At 45.2% G+C, this 12,310-nt stretch overlaps 1 protein-coding gene across 2 annotated transcripts in view; it reads left to right on the top strand.

Moving 5' to 3' along the window:
* Positions 1 to 12,310, top strand: part of LOC137635871 (protein phosphatase 1 regulatory subunit 21-like) — a 69,985-nt gene that overhangs the window by 31,680 nt on the left and 25,995 nt on the right. For both annotated transcript variants that reach the window (XM_068368305.1, XM_068368304.1), the window contains exons 9-11: positions 6,151 to 6,278; positions 7,406 to 7,498; positions 8,287 to 8,414. In XM_068368305.1, the coding sequence (XP_068224406.1) occupies positions 6,151 to 6,278; positions 7,406 to 7,498; positions 8,287 to 8,414 (349 nt within the window). The remainder of the gene's footprint in view (positions 1 to 6,150; positions 6,279 to 7,405; positions 7,499 to 8,286; positions 8,415 to 12,310) is intronic.

The raw sequence follows: 12,310 nt of genomic DNA, 5'->3' as shown, positions 1-12,310 counted from the left end.
GGTGAGAGAGTTGAGTCCCTGGCTAGTGACCGTAACCAGCTCATGGCGGACGTCAAGGAGCTGAAGTGTAAAAGTGCAGTGGGAAGTGGTAAAGTGAGTGATAGTGTTGTGGATAGTGTTGCGCTTGAGGGTTCGTCTGTTCGTGCCTGTCGTCCTCCTAGTCCGGGACCTCTTGCAAGCTCCCAAGTCCAGGGGAGAAGCAATGTCGTACGACCAATGGGTTCGAGAGGCTTTAATCAGCGAACAGACGTTCCCTCCGTGGTTTCGGGCGTATCTACCCAAGATCGCCCCACCCACACAAAGACGAGAGAGCCCATTTATTCCTCGTCTGCGGAAGAGGTTTCTCGTAAGAAACCATGGACCAAGGTCTCACGACCTCTTAAGCGCAAGTCGGTCCCTTCCGCGCAAGTCCGTCCCTTCCGCGCAAGTCCAACGGCCCAGTTGTAGCCACTGGGTCAGTTCGGACTCGCTGCAGTCTTCCGATGACTGCTCACCTCCTAAGAGAGGCAAAGCGGTACCGCCTCAGGCAGTTACACCGTCTGTGGCCGCACCTGCTCCTGCAGACCCTAAGTGGTCTTTGCTGCAGACCATGCAGTACCAATTAACGTCTCTGATGCAGGACTTTCGTGCGGAGAAGGTTGCTGCTGCACCAGCCTCTTGCCTACAACCAACCACACACTCGGTTGTGCGTCCTGTGGACGCTGAGGCGACCTTCTTGCGCACTCCAGCTGAGAGAGTCCCGCCACCCATGCGTTCCAGTGTGCCCTGCCAGCCGCATGTTGACGTTCAGCGACGCACGGAACCTTCCGTTGACGTTCGCGAGGTACAACAACCGTCAGAGTTGTTTTGTTTTGACGCGGTGCGTCAACCTCCGCAACCCAGTGTGGTTGCCACTGCTCTCCCACATCAGACTAGACAGTCTGGAGTAGACGCTGTGCGTCCCCGCGCTGCTATGGTTGTTGCCAGCTCACAGACTGGGCAGCAGTTCCATGACGTTGCGTCCGGTTCAGTCACGCGTGCACCCGTGTGACCGGACTCAGCTAACCAGCCGATACCTACTCCATTGCCGCTTCCTCCTCAATACTCGGATGATGGACTCTCTGATGATGACGATGCGGCACACGTTGATGAACCACATTCGGACCTTGACGAGCCCAAGTCCACGCAACCCTCTTTGGACTTTAGAAAAGTTCTTGCTCTGTTCAAAGAGATGTTTCCGGACCAGTTTGTGTCTGTGGCTCCGCGCTCTCCTCCGTCAGAGTTTGCTTTAGGTACGCAGTCATCCTCGCCTGCCTTTACTAGACTCGTCCTCGCACGCTCATCCAAGAGAGCTTTACGAGTATTAGGAGAATGGATGCAGTCCAAAAAGAGTCTAGGGAAGACAGCCTTTACGTTTCCCCCTGCTAGACTCTCTTCCAGATCGAGCGTCTGGTATGCCACGGGAGAAGTTCTCGGCTTGGGAGTTCCTGCCTCTGCCCAGGGCGACTTCTCAAGTCTTGTAGACTCTCCCCGCAGGCTAGCCATGAGACGCTCTAAGATATGCTGGTCTCCTTCGGACCTAGACCATCTGTTGAAAGGGATATTTAGAGCCTTCGAGGTCTTCAACTTTTTAGACTGGTGTCTGGGGGCTTTGAGCAGGAAGATCTCCCCGACTGAGAAGGAATCTTCCTTGCTCATCATGTCCTGCATGGACAAGGCCATACGTGACGGGTCTAGTGAGCTTGCTGCATCGTTCGTATCCGGAGTCCTCAAGAAGCGTGAGAACCTTTGCTCTTTCCTGTCAGCTGGAGTGACACCGTGTCAAAGATCCGAACTTCTGTTTGCTCCTCTTTCTAATTGCCTTTTTCCAGAGGACTTGATTAAGGAGATTGCTGCTTCTTTGATACAGAAGGACACTCATGACCTGGTTGCGTCCTCTGCCCGCAAAGCCACCCCTTTGCCTACCTTGTCAGCTAGACCAAGGATGGACACTCCAGCGTCCCGGTTTATTCCGCCCTTTCGTGGCAGAGCCTCCAGCAGAGGAGGTGCTCGTGCCGAAGGGAGACGTGGGAAGAAGAAAGGAACCAAGTCCTTTAAAGGCAGAGTCTGACTGCCAGCTTCTTCAGACAGCAGTGGGAGCCAGACTCAAGAACTTCTGGCAGACCTGGGAGAAGAGAGGCGCAGATGCACAATCTGTCAAGTTGCTCAGAGAGGGGTACAAGATCACGTTTGTACGAAAACCCCCTCTAGCAACGTCTCCCATTGATCTCTCTCCCAGGTACAGAGAGGAAGACAAGAGACGAGCATTGAAACAGGAGGTGTCTCTCTTACTAGAAAAGGGAGCGGTAGTCAATGTCCTGGACCATCAAACCCCGGGCTTCTACAACCGTCTCTTCTTAGTGGCAAAGAAGACAGGAGGGTGGAGGCCGGTGCTAGATGTCAGTGCGCTGAATGTCTTTGTCACAAAGCAGACGTTCGCCATGGAGACCACAAAGTCCGTTCTAGCAGCGGTCAGAAGGGAAGACTGGATGGTCTCTTTAGACCTAAGGGACGCATACTTTCACGTCCCCATCCACCCAGACTCCCAACCTTTTCTGAGATTCGTTTACGAAAAGGTTGTCTACCAGTTTCAAGCCCTCTGCTTTGGCCTAAGCACAGCTCCTCTTGTGTTTACGAGGCTGATGAGGAATGTAGCCAAATTCCTTCATTTAGCGGACATCAGAGCCTCCCTCTATTTGGACGACTGGCTTCTAAGAGCTTCTTCCAGTCGTCGCTGTCTGAAGGATCTAAAGTGGACTCTAGATCTGACCAAGGAATTGGGTCTCCTGGTCAATATGGAAAAGTCTCAAGTGGTCCCATCCCAAACTATTGTGTATTTAGGGATGGAGATTCACAGTCTAGCTTTTCGGGCTTTTCCGTCGGCCCCCAGAACAAGTCAAGCCCAGTTATGCATCCAGAACATGCTGAAGAAGGAACGATGTTCAGTCAGGCAGTGGATGAGTCTGATAGGGACACTATCATCCCTGGAACAGTTCATATCGTTAGGAAGACTACACCTCCGTCCTCTTCAATATCACCTAGCTGTTTACTGGAAAAAGGACAAGACGCTAGAAGCGGTCTCGATCCCCATTTCCGAGAAGATGAAGTCTTCCCTGACTTGGTGGAAGGACAGTATCAGGCTCAGAGAGGGTCTGCCCCTGGCTGTTCAGACTCCCAACCACGTTCTCTTCTCGGACGCATCGGACACGGGCTGGGGCGCGACATTAGACGGTCGGGAATGCTCGGGAACTTGGAACTCGAGTCAGAGAACAATGCATATCAACTGCAAGGAGCTGTTGGCAGTTCATCTGGCCTTGAAAAGCTTCAAGTCTCTCCTTCAAGGCAAAGTGGTGGAGGTGAACTCGGACAACACCACGGCTTTGGCGTACATCTCCAAGCAAGGAGGGACCCACTCTATGACGTTGTACGAGATTGCAAGGGACCTCCTCACCTGGTCAAAAGATCTAAACATTTCACTAGTAACGAGGTTCATCCAAGGCAACTTGAATGTCATGGCAGATTGCCTCAGTCGGAAGGGACAAATCATTCCAACAGAATGGACCCTACACAAGGATGTGTGCAAGAGACTTTGGGCCACATGGGGCCAGCCTACCATAGATCTCTTCGCAACCTCGATGACCAAGAGGCTCCCAATATATTGCTCACCAATCCCGGACCCAGCAGCAGTTCATATAGATGCTTTTCTCCTAGATTGGTCACATCTAGACCTATATGCATTCCCCCCGTTCAAGATTGTCAACAAGGTACTGCAGAAGTTCGCCTCTCACGAAGGGACAAGGTTGACGTTAGTTGCTCCCCTCTGGCCCGCGAGAGAATGGTTCACCGAGGTACTTCGATGGCTAGTGGACGTTCCCAGAACTCTTCCTCTAAGGGTGGACCTTCTACGTCAGCCACACGTAAAGAAGGTACACCAAGGCCTCCACGCTCTTCGTCTGACTGCCTTCAGACTATTGAAAGACTCTCGAGAGCTAGAGGCTTTTCGAAGGAGGCAGCCAGGGCGATTGCTAGAGCAAGGAGGACATCCACCCTTAGAGTCTACCAATCGAAGTGGGAAGTCTTCCGAAACTGGTGCAAGTCAGTATCTGTATCCTCGACCAGTACCTCTGTAACTCAAATAGCTGACTTCCTTTTATACCTGAGGAAAGAACGATCTCTTTCAGCTCCCACTATCAAGGGTTACAGAAGCATGTTGGCATCAGTCTTCCGTCACAGAGGCTTAGATCTTTCCAACAACAAAGATCTACAGGACCTCCTTAAGTCTTTTGAGACCACGAAGGAGCGTCGTTTGGCTACACCTGGTTGGAATTTAGACGTGGTACTAAGATTCCTCATGTCAGAAAGGTTCGAGCCGCTACAATCAGCTTCCTTTAAAGATCTCACTTTAAAGACTCTTTTCCTGGTTTGCTTAGCCACAGCTAAAAGAGTCAGTGAGATTCACGCCTTCAGCAGGAACATCGGATTTTCATCTGAAACGGCTACATGTTCTCTACAACTTGGTTTTCTAGCCAAAAACGAGCTACCCTCTCGTCCTTGGCCGAAATCGTTCGATATTCCAAGCCTATCGAATATGGTTGGAAATGAACTAGAAAGAGTCTTATGCCCTGTGAGAGCTCTTAAGTTCTATTTAAGACGAACTAAACCTTTACGAGGACAGTCAGAAGCTTTATGGTGTTCAGTTAAGAAACCATCTTTGCCTATGTCAAAGAATGCTTTATCCTATTTTATCAGACTGTTAATACGAGAGGCTCATTCCCATCTGAGTGAGGAAGACCAAGCTTTGCTGAAGGTAAGGACACATGAAGTTAGAGCTGTCGCAACTTCAGTGGCCTTTAAACAAAATAGATCTCTGCGAAGTATAATGGACGCAACCTATTGGAGAAGCAAGTCAGTGTTCGCGTCTTTTTATCTTAAAGATGTCCAGTCTCTTTACGAGAACTGCTACACCCTGGGACCATTCGTAGCAGCGAGTGCAGTAGTGGGTGAGGGCTCAACCACTACAATCCCCTAATTCCATAACCTTTTTAATCTTTCTCTTGAAATGTTTTTATTGTTGTCTTTGGGTTGTCCGGAAGGCTAAGAAGCCTTTCGCATCCTGGTTGATTTGGCGGGTGGTCAAATTCTTTTCTTGAGAAGCGCCTAGATTAGAGGTTTTGATGAGGTCCTGTGGTATGGGTTGCAACCCTTCATACTTCAGATCCTAGGGGTCGCTCAGCATCCTAAGAGGATCGCGAGGCTCCGTAAGGAAGACGTACTTAAAAAGGCAGAGTAATTGTTCAAGTCGACTTCCTTACCAGGTACTTATTTATTTTATTTTTGTTATTTTGATAACTTCTAAAATGAAATAAAAAATCCTTAGCTCATAATAATGTAAACATTTATTGCTGGTCTCTACCCACCCCCCTGGGTGTGAATCAGCTTATATAATCACCGGCTAAGTTAAATATTGAAAAATGTTATTTTTATAATAAAATAAATTTTTGAATATACTTACCCGGTGATTATATATTAAAGGACCCTCCCTTCCTCCCCAATAGAGACGCAGTGGACCGAGGAGAAAATTGATTTCTTTGTTTACAATGAGTACTGAGTACCTGCACGACAGATGGCGCTGTTGAAGTACACCCCCTACCTGCATAGCGATCGCTGGCGGATTTTTTCCGTAGAGTTTTCTGTCGAGCAGCAGAGCTGCAGCTTATATAATCACCGGGTAAGTATATTCAAAAATTTATTTTATTATCAAAATAACATTTTTTGGAGATTGTTGAAGATGAATGGCACAGTCAGAAATATGTTGCGGGCAATTAAAAGTTTTTTATGATAAATTCTAGCTAGGTTTACTAGGTGTTTAGCAATAATTGCATTATTTTGGTGGCTTTTAAAAGGGAAATTTATTCCATATTTATTATAGGATTGGCTGATAACTGTTTAAATTTACCATTTTCTAAAATGGGAGGAACACAGAGAGGAGACCTCCCCTTTTTTGTTTCATTTGTTTGATGTCGGCTACCCCCCAAAATTGGGGGAAGGGCCTTTGTATATGTATGTATGTATGTAAAATGACCAATTCAAGTTTCAAACGGCGCCAGGATGATCTTTCTTTCCCTTTCTCAGGATTTCTGAGAGAAGCATGTTGGCGTTAGACGGGGACCGAGTCGATGCAGCATGGATTGCATCCTTCAGTCGACTGGTGTCCTCCTGGGGGTCTTTGGCTCCTTATGTAGCGGCATTGGCTAGTCAAAGTAAGTGTCGGAAAGTATTCTCTGGAATTAGAAAGTTTAGGCAATTGATGTACGGCTATGTAACGGAGATACCAGTCATCATCACCTCCTACGCCTATTGACGCAAAGAGCCTCGGTTAGATTTTGCCAGTCACCTCTATCTTGAGCTTTTATATTAACAGTTCTCCACTCATCATCTTCATATTCCTCAACCGTGTAGGCCTGGGTCTTCCAACTCTTCTAGTGCCTTTTGGAGCCCAGTTAAAAGTTTGGTGAACTAATCACTCTTGGGGAGTGCGAAGAGCATGCCCAAACCATCTCCATCTACCCCTCACCATGATCTCATTCACAAATGATAATCCGCAAATTTAAGCAGCATCTTTTAATAACTCTAGACTTCCTGCTTTTGTCTATAGCAATAAAAAAGCTTTTTGTGTACCTTTACAAATGTAATTTGCATAAAAGCTGTTAAGAATTTTAAAATTAATGCAGTACAGGTTGTATACATGTTGGTTTTGGGGAGAAACACATTGACTGATACCATGAAAACTTGTAAATACCAAAACTTATTACTTTTTTTGCAAGTCTCTTGAGAATAAAATTTGCAACTTTAACAACCTTCCAAAACAAGAGATCCCTATTGCTGCTGCATTTACTGTTGACACAATTGAATTAATATAGATTATATTGTTTGATAAGTGAAGCTAAATGGAAAATTCTTGATTCGTCTTCAGTGTTTTAAGGTTTGGAAGCAATCAAAAATGTCTCTCAAAGAACATCGCTAAGTCTTGGTGACTCCCCTTTTGGTTTTATCAATGATGGCATCTAACTTTCTTTCTATATTGATTCCCCTACTGCCGCTACCTCAGCGGTCATGAAGGTGACCTGAGGTAGCAGCAGGGCCTATCGGAACTGAGTTACAATCGCTCGCCATTCATTTCTATCAATATCCTCCTGTCAGCTAGGACTTTCTTCACTCCATCCATCCACCCACACTTTGGCATTTCTCTTGCACTTTTTCCTATCAACTCTTACATTCATCATCTTCAGCAGATGACCATTTAAACTTTAAATAAATAGCTTTTGTCACTAGTTTCCAACTATCATTTCATTCTTCATGAACGACTGCTTATTATGTATTCCTGCAGGTACACCAAACTCGAATTTACCACCAAGTGCCCAGGGGCGAGTAATCACCATGCTCAGTGACCGCCTTGCCAATCTATTCGCAGCATTCAAAGGTAAGTTAATTTGGCGATTCAAAAAGTCTTCAACTTACAAACTTAATAGGTTCCAAGGAGCTGTAAGAAGCTCTTTGTAAGTCTAATTTTGTTAACCCTTTTACCCCCAGGCTATTTGGAAATTTCCAACCCTTAACCCCCAGGGGGTTATTTTTTTCCCATTTTGCAGTATATTTTATTTAAATTGCTCTAACAGCCTTAATTTTTGTCATAGAGAGGTCAGGTTGGTCTCATTCTCTTGGAAAATGCCTGAATTTTCTCAAAAAAATTATCAAAAATATGAAAAAAAAAAATTTGTAGGATTTTTTTGCAAGGACGTACCGGTACGTCCATGGGGGTAAAGGGATGGCTTTTGTGAAACGTACCAGTACGTCCTTTGGGGGTAAAAGGGTTAAGTAAACATTAAAAGTAACAAGTATTGTGCTATAGAAATTCACTTGGCCTTCTCTCTCATCTCAGATCATACACAGATTTCAAGTCTCCCAATAACTCTTTGAGATTAAACAATCGTTCTTCTCAGGCCTCATACGGTTTTATGTGGACTAAAGCATCGTTTTTCATCAGTCCTTAAAGCTTTATCAATGCAACAGGGTTTTCCATTTTCCCTTTTTGGCATCACTGTTCTCTTCTCAAATCTAGTTATTCTCTAGCTTTCTCTTCTTCAACAATTATTATACATTTTTCTCCATATTTAGCCTAAATTCTACTTGAGCTGTGAATACCTTCATAATTCTCCTGCCTTTAATTGTTAACACAGTTACTTTACAGTATTGTATTTCATTTTCCAGAGGCTGCAAGTGTTTACCAAAGGAAAGCAACAGCAGAAAAAGAACAGCTATCAAAATCGGGAGAAGCAAATACCGTCAACGAAGAGATCGTAAATGCGTTGAACTCGCTATCCTCGACGACTAGTAGAGTATGTATTTCTGCTTTTTAAGTAAAGTTTGCATATTTAATAACTGGAACAATAAAGGTTATTTGTTGCTACAGAAAAATATAAACGCTTGTTCTTTAATGGGAGTATGTTTTCTGCTTCGCTGGATCTCGGCTGCTAGATATTATAGAGGGGTGTTGGTACTTTTTGGAAGGAAAGCCTTTGTTTTCAGTTGCTGAAAAATAGACGCATTCCTACTGCCGTCAACTGGCTTTTTTAAATATTTAACTTAGCCGGTGAATATATAATAGCTGCAACTCTGCGGCTCGACAGAAAACACACTAAAAAAACTCGCGAGCGATTGCTATGAAGGTTGCGGGTGTGCCCACCAGCGCCAACTGTCGGCCAGATACAGTACCACTCTTGCATGTAAACAAAACCTTCAATTCTTCTCTGTCGACGTTGACGACAAGACGTATCAATACTCGCTGTAGAACCTGGAGTTTTCTCAACATATTTGGTGAAGTACTTCATTTTGGTTTGAGCTTTCGCAGTGCAGGTGTTTTATCTTCATCTTAAATCTTGAACTCGTTTTTGGATAGATTTAATTTTTGATGACAAGAAAGAGAGTATGGACTTTCTTTGACTTTTAAATGGCCGACCCTTCCCTTAGTACGGAAGTGTGTTTTAGGCTTTTAGCAATTATCTTATCACGTTATAAATTAATTATAGAGTTTCCTCTATATATTTTATATCTCAACCGCCTTTATTAGGCCTCTTCGATTAGCTTTCCATTTATAATAAACATCAAAATAAATTTTAATGATTTGTTTATATGCGACCTTTCCTGAGAGTAGGCGGTCCTAACTTGGAAACCGAAGTTAACAACGTTGAGCCCTTTTCAATCGTAAATAACTTTTACAGAGCTAATGATTTAAAACTTATTAAATGAAATATTTTTAGTAAATATTTTATGATAGTTTTTTTCTTTGAATAGTCTTCGTACTGTTTCAAAGATGAACTAACGTTTAGTTTATTTATGCTACGCAGTTTGCGCTCTATCGTTACGATAGAGAGAGAGAGTATCACGGTTTCACTTTGCAGAAAGAGTAAATCGATTCTAACGTTTTGTTCTTTTTTCTTTCAAAGCTTAAATGTTTTAAAGACTATTTTAAAGGAACTTTTAATTGAAAAACCTTTCAGTTTTTTTCCTTTGGTCAAATAACCTGTTTATTGACGAAAGGTAAGTGGGCTCTTCTCTTCGGTGCGAAATCAAGAGAGAGAGAGAGAGAGAGAGAGAGAGAGAGAGAGAGAGAGAGAGAGAGAGAGGAGAGAGAACGTTCCGATCTTTATCTCGTCCCAAGCGAGTAACGTTGTTCTCGAGTTACTCTCGTCCCTAGTCTCTGTACGGGGAGAAAGGATAAAACGTTTTTAGTTTTTATTCTCGTCCCAAGGCACTGTTCGGTGAGAGATTGAAAACGTAGTTTTGAATGAACTAGTGTTTAGTCTCTTCCCCAGCCACTGATTTTTTTATCTTAAAATATGTTTACTGTTTTTTGCTGGTATTAATGTGCTTACATTATACGACTGATTTCGCAATTACAACCTTTTGATGAGGGTAGAATTGCGTGCTTCAGGTAGAAATCAGTTTTATTCATGCCTAATGTGAATTGTTAAAAAATTCGATTTCAGTGAAATAAGTGCAAAACAGAAAATCGTAGTGATAAAGTGATATTGCGCAAAGTGTTATCAGTGTTGCGACCGAGGGTTCGTCTGTTCGTGCCTGTCGTTCGCCTAGTCCGGGACCTCTTGCAAGCTCCCAAGCCCAGGGGAGAAGTAATGTCGTACGACTTATGGGTTCGAGAGGCCTTGATCAGCGAACAGACGTTCCCTCTATGGTATCAGGTGTATCTTACCAAGATCACCCCCACCATAAGGCGAGAGAGACGATTTTCTCCTCGTCATCCGAAGGCTTTTCGCATAAGAAACCGTGGAACAAGGTTTCGAGGCCCTTTAAGCGAAAGTCAGTCCTTTCAGGACAGGTCCAGCGTCCTGGTTTTAACTATTAGGACAGCTCTGACCCTATGCAGTCATCGGAAGACTGCTCGCCGCCTAACAAAAGCGTAACACAGACTCCGAGAGTCTTTTTGTAGGCAAGGTTTTGCGGTCACAGACGTTACCCTCGTCTCTTACCGCAACCATTCCCGTCGATCCTAAATGGGTTGTACGGCAAGACATGCAGAATAAGCTTGCCTCCCTTATGGAAGACTATTCTGCCGATAAGTCCGTTGAGCCTAGCCGTTTATCTCATCGAGATCCTGGCCTTCAGCCACCCTAACGTTCCTTTGTGCGTCCTGTTGACGTTGGCGTAGCCAAGTCACGTCAGTCAGGTTGTTTAGAACCACACTCGATGCGGTCTCGTGTGGATTTTCAGCCACATTTGGACGGCCACTTGCTGATGCTCCTGTTGACGTTCAGGACGTTCGCCAACAATCGGAGTTGACTTGTTTTGACGCTGAGTGTCAACCTCCGCATTCTAGAGTTGTTTTGACTGCTCAGTCTAGGCGGTCAAAGCAGTCTCGAGTGGACGCTGTGCGTCCTCACGCACCTGTTGTTGTTGACAGTTCACAGACTGTCAAGCAGTTACATGACGTTGCGTCCTGGTCCGCTACTAATGCACCAGTGCGTGTGGACTCTGCTTGTAAAGCATTGCCACCACGGTAGGTCTCTCCCTTGCTTGAGACTCGGCTATTGTCGGACAAGGTTCCTTCAGATGAGGAAGTTGCTGTTCCCCCTCCTACTGATATTCCCTTGAGGACTCTGTCAGACGGAGAGGAGCCTAAAGCTGCTTAGCCCTCTATGGACTTTAAATAAATCATGCTGATTTTTAAGGATCTTTGTCCGGATCTTTTTGTAACTGCTACTCCTCGTTCGCCTAAACGTCAGAGCTTACACTAGGCCTAGCTACTTCGAAGCCGTTGTTTTATAAGCTAGTGCTCTCTCGCTCTTCTAAGAGAGCTTTACGTTTGCTAGGCGACTGGTTTATCACCAGGAGGAGTTTGGGGGAGACAGCCTTTGCTTTCCCTTCTTTTAAACTGGCTTATAGAGCGAGAGTCTGATATGACACGAGAGAAGTTCTCGGCTTGGGAGTTCCTGCCTCTGCCATGATAGACTTCTCAAACCTCATAGACTCTCCCTGGCGCCTGGCCATGAGACGCTCCAAGATTTTACAGGTCGACTTCACAGCTATTTTCGAGCGTTTGAAGTTTTGCTGTACAATTATGTCATGCATAAACAAGGCTTTCAGGGATGGCTCCAATGATCTGACAGCCACGTTCTCTGCAGGAACAAGTCCCTCAGGGATGGCTCCAATGATTTGGCAGCCATGTTCACTGCAGGAGTACGTAAGAGGCAAGTGCGCTCAATGTGTTCATTGTCAAGACAAACTTCACGATGAAGTCTACCAGGCTGTCTTGACAGCATTTATGGAAGGCGACTGGATTGTCTCTCTCGACATTCAGGAGGCATACTTCCACATTCCTATACACCCGGATTCCCAATCGTTTCTGAGGTTTGTTTACAGGAATGTGGGGTACCAGTTTCGAGCCCTGTGCTTTGGCCTCAGTCCTGCGCCTCTCGTGTTTACGAGGCTCATGAGGAATGTGGCAAAATCCCTCCATCTATCGGGGATCCGAGCCTCCCTGTACTTGGACGACTGGCTTCTCAGAGCATCGTCCAGTCTTCGCTGTCTGCAGGATCTACATTGGACGTTGAGTCTGGCCAGGGAGTTGGGACTTTTGGTCAACCTAAAAGTCCCAACTGATCCCATCCCAGATTATTCTATATTTGGGGATGGAGATTCGCAGTCAAGCCCTGCTCGAAGTCCAACTAATGCTGAAACGAAACGTTTCTTCAGTCAGGAGTTGGAACAGTCTCGT

This window comes from Palaemon carinicauda, unplaced genomic scaffold, assembly GCF_036898095.1.
Source record: "Palaemon carinicauda isolate YSFRI2023 unplaced genomic scaffold, ASM3689809v2 scaffold187, whole genome shotgun sequence".
Classification (NCBI taxonomy): domain Eukaryota; kingdom Metazoa; phylum Arthropoda; class Malacostraca; order Decapoda; family Palaemonidae; genus Palaemon; species Palaemon carinicauda.
Note: the sequence above shows the minus strand (reverse complement) of the source record. Positions and strands in the feature narration are given on the sequence as shown.